The following is a 22,835-nucleotide window of genomic DNA, read 5'->3' on the forward strand; positions in this document are numbered from 1 at the left end:
CTCTTCTGCCTCCCCTTGCAGCTCTGCCAGCTTTGACTCTTCTTACTCCTTCCAGCCTCACTGAAGGGGGATTGGTTCCAGCACATGCACCTCCTCCATCTGCTGTCCAGGGCCACTCCCCCCCTCCCCGCAGCGCTACCGGCTTCCCACCTCTCCTCTCTGCTGTGGGCACACAGGGGGATGTTTTAGGATGGGGATCGGGGGAAGGGGCACGTAAATATATCCTCTACTGGCCCCTTCCATTCCTGAATGAACACAGTGAGCGATTGGTACCAGTCACTCCTGTGTCCATTTGTCAATGATAAACTGTGTTTATGATGCTTCAGTTAGCGAATGAACAGGGAACCCCAGAGCACTTCCTATTCATTCATCTGTGCAGCTGAGGCTACAGAGAAAGGAACTGAAAGATCTGTCCTGTCACTTTGGGCCGATGAAGGGGGGGCCCTGTCAGGAAAGCTGTATGGGGCCCCATGATTTCTAACAGCAGCCCTGCCCTCTGCAGTATAGTTGAGTATCATAGGAAATGTCATTCTCAAGCATCTGGGGTGCCAAGGTTCACCATCACTGGCATAGGTGGTCCCCATAGGTGGAAGGAGACAATATAGATAGATGGGGGAGGGAACCTGAATGCTGGAGTTGGGCTTTAAATGGTGTTCTGTACTTAGATATTTGTCCCTAAAGTAGAAATAAAGTCTATACAATAACCCACCTAATAATAAATGCTATCTTGCCATTGCTCTCCTATTATCTGCATGCTTTTACTATATATATACTATATGTATTCCAAGCAGTCATGTGACTACAATGCTCTGTGTTGCGTTTTGCAGTCACGTTGCTATATATTATATAGCAACGTGACTGCAAAACGCAACACAGAGCATTGTAGTCACGTGACGGCTTGGAATACATTTAATTACAAATTATTACAAACTGTATGCAGGTTATATAAGAGAAATAAAGAGAGAGAATATTTTGAAAGGTGGGTTGTTGTCTGGCTTTTCATTCTACTTTAACCAATTTAAGACCAGGCCTATTCTGACACTTCTCACATACAGTATCTCACAAAAGTAAGTACATCCCTCACATCTTTGTAAATATTTTATTCTATCTTTTCATGTGACAACACTGAAGAAATGACACTTTGCTACAATGTAAAGTAGAGAGTGTACAGCTTGTATAACAGTGTAAATTTGCTGTCCCCTCAAAATACCTCAACACACAGCCATTAATGTCTAAACCGCTGGCAACAAAAATGAGTACACCCCTATGTCAGCATTGGGCCCAATTAGCCATTTTTCCTCCCCTGTGTCACGTGACACGTTAGTGTTACAAGTTCTCAGGTGTCAATAAGGAGCAGGTGTGTTAAATTTGGCGTTATCGCTCTCACTCTCTCATACTGGTCACTGGAAGTTCAACATGGCACCTCATGGCAAAGAACTCTCTGAGGATCTAAAAAAGAATTGTTGCTCTACATAAAGATGGCCTAGGCTATAAGAAGAGTGTCAAGACCCTGAAACTGAGCTGCAGCACGGTGGCCAGGACCATAAAGTGGTTTAACAGGACAGGTTCCACTCAGAGCAGGCCTCGCCAAGGTGACATACTGAAGCAGAGCATGATCCCCTCACTTTGGAGACTGGGCCGCAGGGCAATATTCCAACATGATAATGACCCCAAACACACCTCCAAGACGACCACTGCCTTGCTAAAGAAGCTGAGGGTAAAGGTGATGGACTGGCCAAGCATGTCCAGATCTAAGCCCTATTGACCATCTGTGGACGAGAAGGCCTGGCTCCCAGTCTCCGCTCTAAGTCCTTCCAAAGGTGTTCTATATGGTTGAGGTCAGGACTCTGTGCAGGCCAGTCAAGTTCCTCCACCCCAAACTCGCTCATCCATGTCTTTATGGACCTTACTTTATGCACTGGTGCGCAGTTATGTTGGAACAGGAAGGGGCCATTGCCAAACTATTCCCTTAAACAGATTCTGGTCTCATGACGGTTGAGAAGTGGTGCCTTAGGTTGTTGAGCCGTGTTATAAATGCCTCCATTTTAATTCTTATATATACCCACCCTAAGCAAAAATCTAAACGTGAATCGAAAACTTTATTTAAATGTATTTTATTTAAAAATGTTTCCCTTTTCCAAGGTGAATAAATCATCGTGTGCCTATGCTGGCTTCCTTCAAGGTATGTTTCTGTATGATATTTTGAATGCATACTGTATTACTTGTATGTATACTGCTGCTGCCCATCCTGCTTGGACATGCTGTCACAGCCCAGTCTGCCCTCTGGGTGGTCCAGGGAATGAATTGCCACCTGCCCCCACGCCTTTGTCGGGGGTGGGTTCATACACTTTGGTTAACTGTGCTGGCCACTTTACCGTCCATAAGAATAATTGCATTTCCTCTTAAAGAGACTACGTCCCTATTGTGCAGTAACGTATGGGCCCCAACAAGCCGGCAGAAGAATCCATCAGGTGTTTTTGGTTCATCAGTGGCAGGATTTCCTGTTAGATTTCTTGAAGGTTAAACCCTGACTTTTCTCACTGAGAGCCCACAAGTGAGCTAGCCCTGTGTTTGTTCTTTTCCTTTTGTTCACTTGGGGAAATTCTCCAAATCTGTTCAGTAATCCAGTGTGAGGCTTTACTTCTGTGCAGGAGCTTCCTGTAATAAAGACCAGTCACTGCTGCTCTCTCTTTGCGCAGGGTAACTGGTCTTGTCTCTGCCCCCAAAATAAATTTGGGGTACACAAAGTGAATTTATATACTTTGGGGCTATTGTGGAATATATTTAAATGAGAGTTGAGTTCAGCCACTTTCTAACATTTGCTATTTGTTAAGTCCAACTGGTGCATGCCGGTTTTACTCCGTGCCGGGAATACAGCTATTCCTATTCTTCTGGTGCTCTGACAGGAGCGAATGCTTCTTTCTTACACTACAGCAGGCCTGCCTGCCCCTCCACTCCACCTCACTGCCCATTGACAGAAGGCTTTGTATTTTTAGAATGGGTTCACATAATACAAAGCACTCTGCGAATGGGCAGGCGGAGGGGAGGGATGGACAGAGCACCTGCATATGACTCTACTGCTGCAGGAGCTAAGACCATAAGGTCCAGCGTTGGAGCGGCAGTAGTAACGATAGCTGTACTCTCTGTAAAAATGTAAATTGTACATTTAAGAAATTAGTCCACAAGGTGCCATGCACCTAGTTGGACTTTTCCCCCAGTAATCCAGGTCATTTAAGAAAATAGCTGACTTCCTGGGGTTCAGCTTTACCATGAAAGCATACATCTGCTATTAGGTCCACTTTAAAAAATGTCCACCTGGAATATGCGAGATGATAAGAATAATGAGATCATTCTTTATTGGAGAAATGGGGATGTGTGATCCAGTAATATTTCTCTTTGTGTTTGTGGTGACAGTTGCTGAACCTGCAGACAGTACGGTTCAGATGATTGCCGGGACGATATCGGCTGTGATTTTACTGCTCGTCCTTCTGATCTTGGTAATCGTATGGAGGGTCCGGTCTTCAGGGTATGTCGCTTTTTGAGTTGAAGGGAAGTTCTATAGAGTTACAATAAGGGGTCAAACTATAAATGGATTCAGTTGGAAAAATGTATGAATCATTAGTGAAAGTTGTATGAATCTTGGGCAACACCATTTATTAATAGATCCATAAGTCTTTCCCTCTCCATTCCAAAGCTCCCATCTCTTGTCCATGGTGCCTTCAGGAAACCTTGGTTAAGCATTCTGTGTGGGAAATATTATTATTATTATTATTATTATTATTCAGGATTTATATAGCGCCAGCAGTTTGCCCAGCTATTTACAATATAAAGGGAGACAGTACAGACAATTCATTTTCATTTCCAATAATTTTTATTAATCGGTTGCCGACCGCCGCATGTACATATACTGCGGCGGTCAGCCCCGGCCAGGCAAAGTGACGTACCGGTACGTCACTAGCCTGTCACTGGCTTGTGAGCCAATAGCGAGCGAGCGCGCCCGCTGAGGCGCGCGCCCGCCCCGGCTCGTTCACTGAGGAGTCAGTGCGTGTGACCGGCGGACCCGATGTCCGCCGGTCACTCGCGATCGTTCGCCAGGAAGGGAGAAAGGCAGGCGGCTAATGTAAACAAGCCGTCTGTCATTCTCCCCTGTGTAAAAATGGAGATAAGACGGTTCTACTATGTAGGACCGTTGATCTCCGTTTTTACACTAGTAGCCATGTCCAATCACAGTTAGAAGCACGCCCCTAGGGACACACTTAACCCCTCCCTCTCCAATACAGTTAACCCCTTCCCTGCCAGTGTCATTTTTGCAGTAACAGTGCATATGTATAGCACTGATTACTGCAGTAATGTCACTGGTAACCCCAAAAGTGTCAAAAATGTCAGTCAAGGGTCCGATCTGTCTGCCGAAATGTCGCAGTCCCACAAAAAAATCGCAGATCGCGGCCATTACTCGTTAAAAAAAAAAACAACAAAAATCTTTCCCTTTATTAGTAAACGCAATAAATTTTGCGCAAACCAATCAAAATACGCATTTTGCGATTTTTTTTACCAAACATATGTAGCATAAAACAAATTGGCAGAAAAAGTAAAAACATTTCGAATTTTAAATTTTTTTTTTGGGAATTTCATATGAAAAAAATGTGAAAAATATTGTTATTTTTGCAAAATTGACGCTTTTTTTTTGTTTATAGCGCATGATCAAAAAATCGCACTGGTGATCAAATACCACCAAAAGAAAGCTCTATTTGTGGGAAAAAAGCACGTCAAATTCGTTTAGGTACAGTGTCGCACGACCGCGCAATTGTCCGTTAAAGTCACGCAGTTAAAAATCGCAAAAAAAACCCTGGTCAGGAAGGGGGTAAAATCTTCTGGGGCTTAAGTGGTTAAAGTATTTTCACAAAAGAGAATACAAAAGTTAGGGCAAAGATTGCGGATCTCCAATAATGTAAAATACATACAAAAATGGTTAGTGGTCCAAAAATGTTGCAACAATACTTTTTCAATATAAGAGAGTTAGGAATGCTCTGCTCCTCCAAGCTTGCAATCTAATAGACTGATCCTGCAAGCTTACAATCTAATAGAGATGGGCTGGTGGAACAAAAGGTAATAACTGTGAGGGATGAACTGATGGGAGAAAAAGAAGATTGGGTTATCAGCTGAATTCAGGATAGGCTTCCCTGAAGAGATGAGCTTTAAGGGGCCGCGTAAACGTAGACAGAGTAGGAGATAGCCGGGCAAATTGGGGAAGGGAGTTTCCAGAGGATGAAAAAAGGCTCTGGAGCATAGGCGTGCGCACAGGGTGTGCCAGGTGTGCCTGGGCACACCCTAATCACCCCATGCGCATTAGCATTATTGCTCTGTGTGCCAATAGGAAGATGGGAAAGATCTTCTGCTTACCAACTTTGCTATAAGAGAAGTGTTTACATACTTCTCTTTCACTGTGCCGGCATGGAGATCTATGTGCCGTGGTCATATATATATGTAGACACACACTCACGTGTGTTTGAGCTTTAGGGTGCGCACACCTATGCTCTGGAGAAGTCCTGGAGGTGAGCATGGGGGGAGGAGACAAGGGATCTAGAGAGCCAGGAGGTCTCTGGAGAAGTGGAGAGGACAGTTTGAGTAATATTTGGAGACAAGATTGGTGATGTAGCTTGGGGCGAATTGTAAATGGCTTTGTATGTTATTGTTAGTATTTTTAATTTTTTACTTTGGGCAAAGGGGGATGCAGTGGAGGAATTGGCAGAGAGGGGTGGTGGAGTGCACTGAGTGGTTGGTAAGGTAAATGAGACTGGCAGCAGCATTCATGATAGAATGAAGTGGGAATAGCCAGCAGAGAGGTAGGCCTATGGTGAGGGAGTTACCATAGTCAAGGCGAGAGATACAGTAACAAGTGAGTAAAAAAGTTGCTTAGTGGTTTTACTGGTTAAGAAATATGACTGATTGAACAACCTTGGTGAACTGCTGGTATTCCCAATCACATAAGCTGGTGCCAGGGCTGTCATGCCATGGTTTCCTTGTTTTCTGGATAGGGTTCAGCTGCATGTTCGGGCTTATTGTGCTGTTTGTTCCCTATATCACTTGAGGTTAATTGTATCCTATCCAACCACCCTCTGAAAGCTTTCTTTGAATGTACAATAATTAACTATAATTCTCCTTTTTCAATACAGCAAAGTACTGAGGTCATCTGATATCCAATTAAAGGCTCATCCTGGGCTAGGTAGGTTGAAAATATATAAAATAGATGATATGTAGCACTGCCCCCTTGAGGACTGCAGGATATTACACCTTCGGGTCCCCCTGGGTTACTGTTAGCAAATCTGGTATTCACAATTTAACATTTCTTGGCTCAGTCAATGATCAGTCCAGGGGTTTGTAGTTGTTTTTGGTGTTTTATTTTAAATAGGGATGGGAGAAGGGAATAGTAGGATACTCCAGATCAACTATTAACAAGATATAAGGACTCCTGTCTGATGATGCAGGCAGGCTGCTGATTCACCCTGCCACTAGGTGAATTTGGATTAAGTCTCTATCCAGAAGACTTGACAAACGAATTCTCTTAGTATCCCCTTTTACTTGACACACTGACACCAGTCCTCTGACTATCCTAATCCGGGGTGGCCCCCCCCAGGTCAGACCCCTTGACACGATCCCCTGTACTCACGATACTGTTTTTCGAGGGTCTACAACAGGGGTCTTCAAACTATGGCCCTCCAGTTGTTCAGGAACTACAATTCCCATCATGCCTAGTCATGTCTGTGGATGTGTAGTTCCGCAACAGCTGGAGGGCCGTAGTTTGAGGATCCCTGGTCTACAATATCTGTCCCCCCTTAGTCAGTTCTCCTGGACTTTTGGGTTCAGTTCCGTTGCTTTGATCCCCAGGCCGACCACGTGCCACCACTACAGAAAAGGAGGCAGCCGCCACCCTCCCTCCGGGACTCTGCTCACCAGCCAAAGACCCCGCAGCACATGTGCTCCTGGCTTTTATACAGTATCCCAGAATGCACCGAGAAAGCCGAGCTCTGCCAATCACCGGGACTGTATCAAAGTCTATGTATCCATTGGTCAGGTTTCCTCCCACTGTCCAACATGCCTCCTCATTGGACCAGTGTGAAACAATGAATCACATACTGAGCACACTGAGCAGACCTAACTCACAGATCCTGCTCTCTGGTAGGCAGAAAGCAATATAGATTTGCCTGCTGCTCCTCTGATAGGTAGACAGAGCCAAAAACTATACTCTCTCACTAGCACCTACCTAGGAGGGGGGCTAAACTCACCCCCCCCCCCCCCGCCAAAACGAGCCATGTCCTCACTAGCACCAACCTAGGAGGGTGCTACAGATATAAAAGGTCCAACTAAACTGCCTTCAACCATCAGTCAGATTCAAGAACTCTTTGGTTTCACCAACGTGGAGGGGATAGAATATCTGTTTGTTCCTGTCCTGGTGACAACCTCATTCTCTCATTTGTGGTCCTGGAGTCAGAAAATGGTGGTGGCTCTTCTCAGTCATGATACAGGCAGCAGGAAGAGGAAGTTCTGAAGGAAGTGATTTACGTATTACAGTTCCTTCCTCTCTCTCTGTCTTCACTATTCCTCTTCTGATTTGGCTTACATTTGGTAATGTAATTACATTATATCTGCATATAGAAAACAGATAGAGGTCACATAAATCTTGTTTTCCTAAGAAAATACAGTACTTTGCAAAAGTTTTCGGCAGGTGTGAAAAAAAATACTGTAAATGAAGAATGCTTTCAGAAACAAAAATGTTTTTAGATTATTTTAATCAAATGTAGCACTGCCCCCTAGGGAGCTGCTGAGAATTACACTTCTTGGGTTCCCCTGGGTTACTATTAGCAACTGACAGCAGATACACGGCATTAAAAGTTCTTGGCTCAGACAATGAACAGTCCAGGGGATTTGTTTTTTGTGTTTTATTTGGTACTTGGATGGGAGAAGGGATGAGTGGGATACTCCAACTATGCACATTTCCTGTGGACAACTGATTGTAGAATGCAGCAAGGCCGCTGCTTCACCTTGCCACTGAAGTGAAGATAAAGAACATGTATAGTGCCTAGCGAAAGTATTCGGCCCCCTTGAACTTTGCGACCTTTTGCCACATTTCAGGCTTCAAACATAAAGATATAAAACTGTAATTTTTTGTGAAGAATCAACAACAAGTGGGACACAATCATCAAGTGGAACGAAATTTATTGGATATTTCAAACTTTGTTAACAAATAAAAAACTGAAAAATTGGGCGTGCAAAATGATTCAGCCCCTTTACTTTCAGTGCAGCAAACTCTCTCCAGAAGTTCAGTGAGGATCTCTGAATGATCCAATGTTGACCTAAATGACTAATGATGATAAATAGAATCCACCTGTGTGTAATCAAGTCTCCGTATAAATGCACCTGCACTGTGATAGTCTCAGAGGTCCATTTAAAGCTCAGAGAGCATCATGAAGAACAAGGAACACACCAGGCAGGTCCGAGATACTGTTGTGGAGAAGTTTAAAGCCGGATTTGGATACAAAAAGATTTCCCAAGCTTTAACCATCCCAAGGAGCACTGTGCAAGCGATAATATTGAAATGGAGGGAGTATCAGACCACTGCAAATCTACGAAGACCTGGCCGTCCCTCTAAACTTTCAGCTCATACAAGGAGAAGACTGATCAGAGATGCAGCCAAGAGGCCCATGATCACTCTGGATGAACTGCAGAGATCTACAGCTGAGGTGGGAGACTCTGTCCATAGGACAACAATCAGTCGTATACTGCACAAATCTGGCCTTTATAGAAGAGTGGCAAGAAGAACGCCATTTCTTAAAGATATCCATAAAAAGTGTCGTTTAAAGTTTGCCACAAGCCACCTGGGAGACACCAAACATGTGGAAGAAGGTGCTCTGGTCAGATGAAACCAAAATCAAACTTTTTGGCAACAATGCAAAACGTTATGTTTGGCGTAAAAGCAACACAGCTCATCACCCTGAACACACCATCCCCACTGTCAAACATGGTGGTGGCAGCATCATGGTTTGGGCCTGCTTTTCTTCAGCAGGGACAGGGAAGATGGTTAAAATTGATGGAAAGATGGATGGAGCCAAATACAGGACCATTCTGGAAGAAAACCTGATAGAGTCTGCAAAAGACCTGAGACTGGGACAGAGATTTGTCTTCCAACAAGACAATGATCCAAAACATAAAGCAAAATCTACAATGGAATGGTTCACAAATAAACATATCCAGGTGTTAGAATGGCCAAGTCAAAGTCCAGACCTGAATCCAATCGAGAATCTGTGGAAAGAACTGAAAACTGCTGTTCACAAACGCTCTCCATCCAACCTCATTGAGCTCGAGCTGTTTTGCAAGGAGGAATGGGCAAAAATTTCAGTCTCTCGATGTGCAAAACTGATAGAGACATACCCCAAGCGACTTACAGCTGTAATCGCAGCAAAAGGTGGCGCTACAAAGTATTAACTTAAGGGGGCTGAATAATTTTGCACGCCCAATTATTCCGTTTTTTATTTGTTAAAAAAGTTTGAAATATCCAATAAATTTCGTTGCACTTCATGATTGTGTCCCACTTGTTGATTCTTCACAAAAAATTACAGTTTTATATCTTTATGTTTGAAGCCTGAAATGTGGCAAAAGGTCGCAAAGTTAAGGGGGCCGAATATATAGTTACATAGTTAGTGAGGTTGAAAAAAGACATCAGTCCATCCAGTTCAACCTTTGATGTGTGTGTGTGTTTGCTTTTAACCGTACATTGTGTACCCCTGTATGTTGTGGTCTCCAAGGTGTCCATCTAATAGTTTTTTGAAACTATCAATGCTCCCAGCTGATACGACTGCTTGTGGAAGAGGATTCCACATCCTTACCGCTCTTACAGTGAAGAACCCCTTACGCATTTTAAGGTTAAACCGCCTTTCCTCTAGTTTTAGTGAATGGCCACGTGTCTTATTGTATCTCCTCTCTCTGAATAGTTTATACTATTTCTTTCGAAACTTTCGCAAGGCACTGTACTATCGTTCAGGGTCTAACTTGGCACTTCCTTTCTCACTGACTGTGTGCGGTGACCTTCTGTCCACCGACACTCTACTGGAGCGGTCCCTGTCCTGGGCAGACCCCTGGCAAGCTTCCCGGTACTCACGGACAGTGTTTTTTCCTGGGTCACTCTGCCTCCAACTCCCTTGTCAGCATCCACCGGACCTCCTGGCTCAGCACCACACTTCTGGTCCACAAGGCCGACCGCCTGTGACCACCTTCCTCAGCAGCAGCAAGGAGAGTCAGCCGTCACCCTCCTCCTGGGACTTGGCTTCCCGCCCAAAGACACCCTGTCACATGTGCCCTTGGCTTTTATAACATATACCAAGATGCACCACTGTTGTGCCTACCCACTGGGATAGTCATAAAAGCCTGTGTCACTGGCTGGGTTTCCTCCACTGTCCTATTGGATACAGTGGGGACACTCCCTCAGACCAAATGAATCACACATGGACACATGCAACAGGCCTAACTACTGATCAGGCTCCCCTGTGAAGCAGGCAGAGCAAACTATACTTTTTCCTAGCACCTACCTAGGAGAGGGCTACACAAATAACAAACTAAGCAAAAAAAAAAAAGTAAAAGAATATCAGTTTTTGCAGATGACACAAAATTGGGCAGGGCAATAACTGCACAGCATGAAGCAGATATCCTACAGAATGACCTGGACAAAATAACGGAGTGGGCAACGACATGGCAAATGAGGTTTAACGTGGAGAAGTGTAAGGTTTTGCACTTGGGGACTAAAAACATAAAAGCACAATACACGTTAGGAGGGGAACCCTTGGGGGAATCAAAAATGGAGAAAGATCTGGGAGTCTTGGTTGATAATAGATTAGGCAATAGCATGCAATGTCAAGCGGCAGCTGCCAAAGCCGGCAGAATATTAGCATGCATAAAGAAAGGGATGTATTCCAGAGATAAGAATATAATCCTTCCACTTTATAAAACTCTGGTCCGACCACATCTGGAGTATTCTGTCCAGTTCTGGTCGCCAGTCCTCAGGAGGGATGTGTTGGAGCTGGAGAGAGTCCAGAGAAGGGCAACTAAACTGATTAGGGGATTGGAGGACCTTAATTATGAAGAGCGTCTGCAATCGCTTGATTTATTCTCCCTGGAAAAGAGATGCCTGAGAGGGGACATGATAGCAATTTATAAATATCTCAATGGTGATCTCGGCATAGAAAAAAAAGCTATTCAATCTAAGGGATTGCATGAGGACTCGAGGGCATACAATGCGATTAGAGGAGAAGCGTTTTAACCTCAGGCAACGTGGGGGGTTCTTTACTGTTAGGGCTACAAGATTGTGGAATTCTCTACCACAAGAAGTGGTTTCTGCGGGTAGTATGGTGGCTTTCAAAAGACTCTTAGACTTACATCTCAAGGATCAGAACATTCAGGGCTATGTGAGATGATTACATCCACACACACCTACACAGGTTGAACTGGATGGACTATTGTCTTTATTCAACCTCACCTACTATGTAACTATGTAACTATATGAATAAAAGAGAAATCCAAATCAAATCAATATTTGGTGTGATCAGCCTTTGCCTTCAAACCAGCATCAATCTCCTAGGTAGACTTGCACACAGTCTTTGAAGGAACTCATCAGGTAGGTTGTTTCAAACATCTTGGAGAACTAAGCACAAATCTTCTGTGGATGTCGGCTGCATCTTCTGTCTATTTATATCATCCCAAACAGGCTCCATGATGGTGAGATCAGGGCTCTCTGGGGGCCAAACCATCACTTCCAGGACTCCTTGTTCTTCTTTACACTGAAGATAGTTCTTAATGACATTGGCTGTACATTCGGGCTGGTTGTTCTGCTGCAGAATAAAAAATGGGCCAATCACACGCCTCCCTGATGTTATGGCATGATGGATAATATCTGCCCGTATTTCTCAGCATTGATTGGGCTACGTTGATTAGCGTAGATGCAGTGGTCAGCCAAGGAAACGTAATTCATGATGAAAGACATCATGCTTACTTCCCTTCCACATGGGAAGACGTCTATCAGTGCCATCAGCAAAGAACTGGCGGAAACCAGTGGGACCCAGGTACACCCATCTACTGTCTGGAGAAGTCTGTCCAGAAGTGAAATTCATGGAGGAATTGTGGCTAAAAAGCCTCTGACATGGAAACAAGGCTAAGCGACTCAACTATGCAGGAAAACATAGAAACTGGGGTGCTCTGGACTGATGAGTCAAGCATTTTAAATATTTGGCTGTAGCAGGAGGCAGTTTGTTGGCGAAGGGCTGGAGTGCAGTACAGTCATGAGTGTTTGCAGACAACTGTGAAGCATGGTGAAGGTTCCTTGCAAGTTTGGGGCTGCATTTCTGGAAATGGAGTTTGAGATTTGGTCAGGATCAATGGTGTCCTAAATGCTGAGAAATACAGGCAGATACTTCTCCATCATGCCATTCCATCAGGGAGGCATAGGCGTGCGCAGGGGGTGTGTCAGGTGTGCCTGGGCACACCCTAATCACTACGCTGCAGGATGGAGAGTGGGAAAAGGGGCTAGTAAATATATAATTTACTGGTGCCTTCCTTATCCAAATGAACATTGTGAACACAACTAGGTTTACTATGCTTCAGTTTGTGAATGAACAGGAAGCCGCTCAGCACAGAGCTCTTCCCATTCATTTACTGCCCAGTGCAGCTGAGGCTGCAAATAAAGGCGTGTGTTTGAGCTTTGGGGTGCACACCCTAATGCAATAGGCTGCGCACACCTATGCAGGGAGGCGTGTGATTGGCCCTAAATGTATTCTGCAGCAGGACAACCACCCCATGCAGCCAATGTTATTAAGAACTATCTTCAGTGTAAAGAAGGAGAAGGAGTCCTGGAAGTGATGGTTTGGCCCCCACAGAGCCCTGATCTCAACATCACGGAGTTGCTGATGGCAGGAGGTTCCTTGCAAGTTTGGGGCTACATTTCTGGAAATGGAGTTGGAGATTTGGTCAGGATCAATGGTGTCCTAAATGCTGAGAAATACAGGCAGATACTTCTCCATCATGCCATTCCAGGGAGGCGTGTGATTGGCCCTAAATGTATTCTGCAGCACTTCAGTGTAAAGAAGAACAAGGAGTCCTGGAAGTGATGGTTTGGCCCCCACAGAGCCCTGATCTCAACATCAAGGAGTTGCTGATGGCACTACTGGACGTCTTCTGACGTGGAAGGGAAGTAAGCATGATGTGTTTTTCTTCTGCTGCATTACGTTTCCTTGGCTGACCACTATGACTACGATCCTCTAAGCTACCCGATCAGCGCTGAGAAATACAGGCAGATACTTTTCCATCATGACATACCATCAGAGAGGCGTGTGAATGGCCCCAAATTTATTCTGCAGCAGGACAATGATTCCAAACATACAGCCAATTTCATTAAGAACTATGTTCGGTGTAAAAAAGAACAAGGAGTCCTGGAATTGATGGTTTAGCCCCCACAGAGCCCTGATCTCAACATCATGAGGTTTGTCTAGGATGACATAAAGAGACAGAAGGATTTGGGGCAGCTGACATCCACATAAGATCTGTGCTTAGTTCTCCAAGATGTTTGGAACAACCTATGTCACGTACCTGATCCGAGGCGGAGATGCAGAGAGGGCTCCCCTTGCAGCTGAGTGCGGCACACCCCTGGGGTTGAGACAGAGGGCGTAGCGCCCACAGAAGCACTGGTTGCCGGCAGGGTCCTGATGGTAGACAGGCGGTCTCTAGCAGAGTGCTGGGTAGGAATACACCGGACAGCCCAAGGAGGAACCAGGAACAACCAGGCAGTAGGTGTAAGACCGGCCGGGGGTCAAACACAGGGCTCGGCAGGAAGCTGCAACAGGTGCAAGCCAAAGGTATAGCAGGAAGGCCAGAAGCAGACAAGTCTGTGGGGAAGCCAAGATCAGGTACTGGAGGGCAGGTAGACAGGAAGCAAGTCCGTGAGCCAAACCGAGATCAGATAACTGGAGAGCCAAACTGGAGCAGGGATGGTCAGACGAAGCCGGGGGTCAAAGGCAGGAGAGAGAGCAGACAGGTCAGGAACAAGCCGGGTCAAACTGGAATCCAGGAAGTAGCAATGCTCAGCCAAAAGGAAGAGCTGAAGACAATCCAGCAATCTGATGGGCTGAGCCCTTTTATAGGCCAGTGAATTAGTCTATGGACTGAGTCCAGACAGTTGGGCAGCGCTTTACAATGTGAGGGAAGACAATACAGTAACAATACAATTCAATACAGGAGGAATCAGAGGGCCCTGCTCGTTAGCACTTACAATCTAGAAGGGAGGGTCAAGTGAAACAAAAGGCAATAAATATTGATTTTATTTGGATTTCTCTTCTGTTTACATTTACTTTATATTTTGGTAATTGATAAAAAAATAAACAATTAAAATATATATTTTTGAAAACATTCTTACTTTACAGGATTTCTTCACGCCTGCCTAAAACATTTGCACAGTACTGTACGTAGATTGGAACTTCAGAATTCTAATTCTTTAGCATTTTATCAATCACTTCATTTGTTTCTTAGAAGTAACAGGTGATGATTTATTTCTCCAGGTAAGAAGAAAGATATCCCCGTGGACAAATTCCTGGACGTTGTGAAGAGATTCCGGATGATGGAGATAGTGGACACCAATGATAATGAGGAGGAGGAGGATTGCGCCATTTTATCTGTAGGGCGTTACCAGGAGTACCAGGTAAGAGATGGCCGGCATGCAAAGCCTGGTGGTCTCAAGTGATGCAGCAAATATGTGACTTGCTTGTGGTTAGAAGACCCTTAGGGCACTGAGAGAAATCATTTTGTGCTTGCTTCCATCAGAGGAGCTCTGCAGTATATGGCACACAAGGTTGCCATGTGTATCATTACACTTTACTTGCTGGGACACATTATCTGATCTGCAGACACTCTTGTATCCGTTTTATTGTATCTTTCCCCTATTTTGAAGTGATAGGATGTGTTTTATGTTATATGGGTGATGTCATGTGCAAGGGTCCATGAGCACAGGGAGAGGGACAATCCAAGAGATATAGGAGCATATCTAGGGCTGTGTTGAGGGGGTCACTGGAGGCACAGAAGCTCAGGGGTCACTGGTGGCACAGGAATTCATGGGTCACTGGAGGCACAGGAACTCAGGGGTCACTGGTGGCACAGGAACTCAGGGGTCACTGGTGGCACAGGAACTCAGGGGTCACTGGAGGCACAGGAGCGCTGGGTTCACTGGAAGCACAGGCGTTACTGGAGGATATAGGAGCTTAGGGGTCACTGGAGAACATAGAAACATTTGGGTTACTGGAGGACACAAGAGCACAGGGGGTCACTGGAGGACACAGGAGCACAGGCGTCATTAGAGCAGAGGGGCATAACAATGAATTGCTCAAATACCAAACCATGAGACACTTTGTCATCAGCCTAGCTTTGAATAATCACTGATGCCCAATTGCACTGTATTGGGTCTCACAAATGAAAGACAAATGACCTGCGTCAATGGGCTTTAATATTTATGTCTCTATATAGGAACTTCCAGGCGGCTTGATTTACCTCTGCAGTGTTGCCATGTCCCCGGAAAACCAAGCTAAGAATCGTTACAAGAAAGTTTTACCATGTAAGTACTGCCATAAATAATGTTCTCTTAGACTCACATAGAACACACTATGCTAAAAAAAAAAAAAAAAATTCCATGTGCTGGTTGTTTTATCTGCTACACAACTGTAAACCAATACCAACAGTACACAATGTGCAAGGGTGTCCACAATACTGGGAAATGTGAACACCCTTGTATACTGCAGGTGCCTGCAAAGGCTGGATCTGTTTTGCCATGGTCCCCAGTCGGTCCAGCCAATGCATGTTCTTACTTCTTGATGGTCAACTGTCAGGTCACCTGTGGCCAGGTGACAACTGCACCCTGTTGGAGGCAGGGGTGCAGCGCAAGGTAGTGAACCCGATAGCAGACTTCTGCGGATGGACCGGAACGTGAGCCCAAGATTCCCGAGGGTGCGGAGTCTAACACCCAGCAGGTGTTCACCAGAGCCTCTAGTGGTGAGGATGGACTTGGCTGCAGCTGGGCTCAGGTCGCTGCCCCTGGGGTCAGGAGAGGGAAAGAAGGGAAGCAGCCACTCAGGACACACGGAATGGTGATGGGTAAGCCGAGGTCGGGGTAACAGGCAGACGAGGGTATCCAAGGGACAGGCCAAAGGTCAGGGTAACAGGCAAACAGGAATGGTCAGAGACAAGCCAAAGTTGGTACACAGAAAGGTAGATCAAGCACACGGCAGACAGGAAACAAGAAACAAACACTGTTGAACAGCAAAGCAGACCTGCAGTGCACTGGTTAATATAGACTTCCTGTGATGACCTGGGGTGGGGCAGGAACAGGAAGGAGAGATGATAAAAAGGAACCAGAAGTGAAGTCTGGTATCTAATACAGACATGAAGGAACAGGTAAGCTGCCAAACACTATTGCAAGTCCATGACATCAACATATGCAAATGTGGGTGTCGCAAGGGGTTTCAATAGTATCCCTCATGCAGAAACAAGAATAGTGCATATGCACTGACATCTTAGGTTCTGGTTGGGTTTTACTCCTTTCTATTTCGATTCAAAATGTAAGAAAATAAAATAAAAATGTTCTGGAATTAGTTTTTTTTTTATCTACAGTACATGCAATTATGCAAATGCACCTAGTTAATCTGATTCTCCTTTGATTCTTCAGATGATGACTCTCGCGTGGTGCTGAGGTCCAGTCACTCTAGATCAGATTATATAAATGCCTCCTACATTGATGTAAGTAATACGCTTTGCCTTTTGATTTAATACACTTGCATACATAATTAGCTAGTAGTAGTCACTCCACATTACTTGGACTTGTTCTGTGATGTTGAAGTCGTTGTATGGCTTATCCAAGGCCCTTCTCCAGTTCTAATAGGTTAGGAACATGGTATGGGAATATGTAGTTAGAACAACTTTCACATCTCCCATCCTGTTCTTGGACAATTAAATCTACCTTGACAAATGATGTTACTGAGGTACCTGTGTGGATATAGATGCTCGAAAATGTTTCTGGCACTCATTAGAACTGAAGATGTGTTTTGGATAAGCTCCAAAACATCCTCAAAATTACAGAAAAAGTCCAGATGAATGTGACTACTACTAGCATTACTACAAATCTATCAAAATATGATCCTTATTTCTTATCCCTGCAGGGTTACACAGCACCAAAGTTCTACATAGCAACACAAGGTGAGTAAAGGGAGATAATTAAAGTGCCATCTCACTTTTAGGAATGCTTTAGGACCACATTAAACAAATGCATCTCTCAATGCATTCCTATGGGAAATAAATTTAGAAGAGACAAAGCCAAACCCGGCTGGCTAAACCGTAATGTTAAAAAACTTATTAGGGGAAAAAAAATGGCCTCCAAGAAATATAAATCAGAGGGCACAGTATCGGCTTTCTAGCAATACAAGGAGGCAAATAAGAAAAGTAAATACGAAATCAAATTGGCTAAAATCAACTTTGAGAGACAAATAGCGGAGGAAAGTAAAAAGAACCCTAAAAAATTCTTTAAATATATCAACAGCAAAAAAACTAGGGCAGAGCATGTTGCACACATAATGAACGATGATGGGAGGATGGTTACAGAGGACACTGAAAAAGCAACCGTGCTGAACGGTTTTTTCTCCTCTGTATGGGGTACACTGACCATGACTGTATGGTTAGTAGTAATACACAGGACTTGCCGTTATGGCTAACAGAGGGTGAAATCAGGGAAAGGCTGGATAAAATTAACACAAATAAATCACCAGGCCCGGATGGCGTACATCCGAGAGTACTCAAGGAACTCAGTAAGGTTATATCTAGACCACTGTTCCTGGTCTTTGCTGACAGTATTAGGACAGGAAATGTACCAGGGGATTGGAGGAAAGCTAACGTGATACCGATATTCAAAAAGGGGCAGAGGCATATCCTGGGAAATTATAGGCCTGTCAGTCTGACATCGATAGTATGTAAACTTCTGGAGGGGATGATAAGGGACTATATCGTACAGTTTGCTAAAGACAACAACATCATCAGCAGCAATCAGCACGGGTTTACAAATGGGCGTTCTTGTCAAACCAATCTCTTAACATTCTACGAGGAGGTGAGCTGTGAGCTAGATAGGGGCAGACCAGTGGATGAGGTGTACCTGGATTTCGCTAAGGCGTTTGATACAGTTCTCCACAAGCGCTTGATTTATAAAATAAGGTCTGCAGGCATCAACCGCAAGGTTTGCTCTTAGATACGGAACTGGCTGAAAAGGGCGTGTCCAAAGGGTGGTTATAAATAGCGCATACTCAGACTGGTCTGAGGTGGTAAGTGGGGTCCCACAAGGCTCAGTCCTGGAACCAACCTTGTTCAATTTATTCATAAACAGCATTGAGGACAGAATCAGTAGTTCTATATCTATTTTTGCAGATGACACAAAATTGGGCAGGGCAATAACTGCACAGCATGAAGCAGATATCCTACAGAATGACCTGGACAAAATAACGGAGTGGGCAACGACATGGCAAATTAGGTTTAATGTGGAGAAGTGTAAGGTTTTGCACTTGGGGACTAAAAATATAAAAGCACAATACACTTTAGGGGGGAACCTTTGGGGGAATCAAAAATGGAGAAAGATCTGGGAGTCTTGGTAGAGGATAGACTAGGCAATAGCATGCAATGTCAAGCGGCAGCATAAAGAAAGGGATCTATTTCAGAGATAAAACTATAATCCTTCCACTTTATAAAACTCTCATCCGACCACATCTGGAGTATTCTGTCCAGTTCTGGTCGCCAGTCCTCAGGAGGGATGTGTTGGAGCTGGAGAGAGTCCAGAGAAGGGCAACTAAACTAATTAGGGGATTGGAGGACCTTAATTATGAAGAGCGTCTGCAATCGCTTGATTTATTCTCCCTGGAGAAGAGACGCCCGAGAGGGGACATGATAGCAATTTATAAATATCTCAATGGTGATCTCAGCATAGAAAAAAAGCTATTCAGTTGAAAGGATTGCATGAGGACTCGAGGGCATACAATGTGATTAGAGGAGAAGCGTTTTAACCTCAGGCAACGTGGGGGGTTCTTTACTGTTAGGGCTACAGGCTTGTGGAATTCTCTACCACAGGAGGTGGTTACTGCGGGAAGTATGGTGGCTTTCAAAAGACTTAGAGGTACATCTCAAGGATCAGAACATTCAGGGGTATGAGAGATGATTACGGCCACACAAACCTACACAGGTTGAACTGGATGGACTATTGTCTTTATTCAACCTCACCTACTATGTAACTATGTAACTTTTATAGTTCTTATATACCATCTGGTAATTAGTTACATGCAGTTCTTGGAGCACATGTCTGAGGGTTTCCTGCATTTTAAATTTTATCTTCTTCCAGGCCCTATTCCAGAGACGGTGTCTGACTTCTGGAGCATGGTGTGGCAAGAGAAAAGTTCTGTTATTGTGATGCTGACTGGACTGCAGGAACAAAACAAAGTGAGATGGAGCTCAGTGAAGGGAGAGATAATGGACAGTGAAGGGGAAATACAGGACAGTGAGGGGTAAGTGGGGGACAGTGAAGATGAGTTGTAGGACAATGAAGAGGAGATGGCACGCAGTGAAGGTGGGACGTAGGACAGTGATGATGAGATGGTGGAAGGTGAGATGGAAGACAAGGAAGGTAAGATGGAGGACAGTAAAGGTGAGATGGTGGAAAGTAAAAGAGAAATGGTGGACAATGAAAGTGAGGCAGAGGACAAGAAAGGTGAAATGGAAAAAGCTGAAGTGGAGATGGTGGACAGTGAAGGAGAATTGGTTAACAATAAAGGTGAGATGGTGGACAGTGAAGGGGAGATGTGGAAAGTGAAGGAAAGATGTGGACAGTGAAGGGCAGATGTAGGACAGTGATCGTGAGATGGTGGACAGTAATGTGAGGTGGTGGACAGTAAAGGGGAGATGGTAGACAATGAAGGTGAGACGTAAGACAATGAAGAGGAGATGATGGACAGTAATGGTGAGATGTAGGAAAGTGAAGATAAGATGGTGGACAGTGAAGGTGAGATGTAGGAAAGTGATGATAAGACGGTGGTCAGTGAAGGTGAGATGTAGGACAGTGATGATAAGATGATGGACAATGAAGGTGAGATAGAAGACAAGGAAGGTAAGATGCAGAACAGTAAAGGGGAGATGGTGGACAGTGAAGGAGAGTTGGTGAACAATGAAGGTGAGGTGGGGTTGGACAGCAAAGGGGAAAAGGTGGATAGTGAAGGGGAGATGGTGGACAGCGAGGGGGAGATTGTGGACAGTGAATGGGAGATGGTGGACAAGGAAGGTGAGACAGAGCAGAAGGAAAGTGAGATAGAGGCCAAGGAAGGCACGATATTGAACAATGAAGGGGAAATAGTGGACAGTGAAGGGGAGATGGTGGATAGTGAAGGGAAGATGGTGGACAGTGAAGGGAAGATGGTGGACAGTGAAGGGAAGATGGTGGACAGTGAAGGGGAGATGGTGGACAGTGAAGGGAAGATGGTGCACAGTGAAGGGAAGATGGTGGACAGTGAAGGGAAGATGGTGGACAGTGAAGGGGAGATGGTGGACAAGGAAGGGGAGATGGTGGACAAGGAAGGGGAGATGGTGGACAGTGAAGGATAGTTGGTGAACAATGAAGGTGAAGTGCTGGACAGCAAAGGGCAAATAGTGGACAGTGAAGGGGGAATGGTGGACAGTGAAAGAGGACAGTGAAGGTTACATGGAGGACAAGGAAGGTGAGATGGAGGACAGTGTAGGGGAGATGGTGGACAAAGAAGGTGGGATAGAGGACAAGGAAATTGAGATGGAGTACAGTGAAGGGGAAGATGGTGAACAGTGAAGGGGAAGATGGTGGATAGTGAAGGGGAAGATGGTGGACAGTGAAGGGGAGATGGTGGACAGTGAAGGGGAGATGGTGGACAGTGAAGGGGAGATGGTGGACAGTGAAGGGGAAGATGGTGGACAGTGAAGGGGAGATGGTGGACAGTGAAGGGGAGATGGTGGACAAGGAAGGGGAGATGGTGGGCAAGGAAGGGGAGATGGTGGACAGTGAAGGAGAGTTGGTGAACAATGAAGGTGAAGTGCTGGACGGCAAAGGGCAAATAGTGGACAGTGAAGGGGAGATGGTGGACAGTGAAACGAGAGAAAGAGGACAGTAATGGTTAAATGGAGGACAAGGAAGGTGAGATGGAAGACAGTGAAGGTGAGATGGAGGACAGTGTAGGGGAGATGGTGGACAAAGAAGGTGGGATAGAGGACAAGGAAGTTGAGATGGAGTACAGTGAAGGTGAGATGGTGAACAGAAGAGGGGAATTGGTAAACAGTGAATGAAAGATCACACTGACAGTTAATGGGAGATGGTGGACAGTTAATGGGAGATGGTGGACAGTTAATGGGAGATGGTGGACAGTTAAGGGAAGATGTTGGACAGTAAAGAGGATATGGCAAACAGTAAAGGTGAGATTGTGGACAGTGAAGGGGAGATAGTGTACAGCGATGGATCAATGGTAAAGAGAAGATGGCTGATGGTGAAAATGAGATGTTGCAAAATGATGGAAAATGGTGGGCATCAAAAGTAAGTTGATGGTGGACAGTAAAAGTGAAATGGAGAACAATAAAGGGGGAATTGAGGACAGTGAAGGTGAGAAAAAAGGAAGATAAACGTAAGAAAGCAGACAGTGGAGGAGAATAGAAGACAAAAAAGGGAAGATGGAGAAATGGGAGATGGTGGACTGTGTTAGGGACAGGGTGGACTATGGAGATCAGATCATTGACAGTGAAGGTGAAATTCCTCTTACAAATTCTAAAGCTTCTCTTTACTTAACATTTTTCATCTTCTCAGGTAAAGTGTGAGCAATATTGGCCAGAACAGAGTCAGACCTATGGGGACATCACAGTTTCTGTCCAGAAAATTGTCCAGACAGGTGCATTCACCATTCGCAGCTTCAGTCTAAGAAAGGTAAATACCTGCTCAAGAATTAACTTTTTTCGTTTGGTTTTACCTAATGTGCACAAGTCCCTTATCCAAGGCCATCTTACCGAATGGGCACGCTGGGCAGTTGCCCAGGGGCCCCACTTGCCCGGGTGGCCCTACCTGCCCAGCGACCCAGCCCAGCATTAGTCCTGATTTCTGTGTGCATCCTGCTTAGCAGGTGGCAAGCGCCTGTCGGCCCTGCACTGCTGTCAGGCCACTTGGGCCATTCAGGGGAGCCCACTGCAGGGCATTGCATTGCCAGGGGCCCTTTAATGCTCTTAAGATGGCACTGCCCTTATCATTGGCCCTTCTGTAACATGTATCACTGAAATTTGTTGTATTTTTTCAATCTGTTTCATTATGTATTTTCTATTAACAAAAGACTGAATATTACATTTAATTATTTCATGGAAAATAAGCTACATAAAACTACAGTAGTCACATCAATTCTGGACCCCCAAAGAAATCTGACCTAGGACCTATTTGCTGGACAAAGTTAGTTAGACTTTATCCAGGTGTTATTATTACTACACAACATTTGGAATGGTGTGTTTAATACCTTGAGGTTATTATATATTATATATACACAGTATCTCACAAAAGTGAGTACACCCGTCACATTTTTGAAAATATTTTATTCTATCTTTTCATGTGACAACACTGAAGAAATGACACTTTGCTACAATGTAAAGTAGTGAGTGTACAGCTTGTATTAGAGCCCATTCACACTAGCACGACTTGTGAGGCAACTTGTGTAGCCCCAGGTCGCTTGACATAACAAAAG

General features: G+C 44.8%; 1 protein-coding gene across 5 annotated transcripts in view; it reads left to right on the forward strand.

Moving 5' to 3' along the window:
- The window catches only part of LOC309552235 (receptor-type tyrosine-protein phosphatase kappa-like), a 247,879-nt gene that overhangs the window by 174,117 nt on the left and 50,927 nt on the right, over positions 1 to 22,835 (forward strand). For all 5 annotated transcript variants that reach the window (XM_082253095.1, XM_082253097.1, XM_082253098.1 and 2 more), the window contains 9 exons: positions 2,143 to 2,182; positions 3,415 to 3,526; positions 6,174 to 6,223; positions 14,592 to 14,731; positions 15,550 to 15,637; positions 16,745 to 16,815; positions 17,235 to 17,271; positions 19,448 to 19,545; positions 21,920 to 22,036. In XM_082253095.1, the coding sequence (XP_082109221.1) occupies positions 2,143 to 2,182; positions 3,415 to 3,526; positions 6,174 to 6,223; positions 14,592 to 14,731; positions 15,550 to 15,637; positions 16,745 to 16,815; positions 17,235 to 17,271; positions 19,448 to 19,545; positions 21,920 to 22,036 (753 nt within the window). The remainder of the gene's footprint in view (positions 1 to 2,142; positions 2,183 to 3,414; positions 3,527 to 6,173; positions 6,224 to 14,591; positions 14,732 to 15,549; positions 15,638 to 16,744; positions 16,816 to 17,234; positions 17,272 to 19,447; positions 19,546 to 21,919; positions 22,037 to 22,835) is intronic.

This window comes from Pelophylax lessonae (genome assembly GCF_965119305.1).
Source record: "Pelophylax lessonae genome assembly, chromosome: 1".
Taxonomy (NCBI): Eukaryota; Metazoa; Chordata; class Amphibia; order Anura; family Ranidae; genus Pelophylax; species Pelophylax lessonae.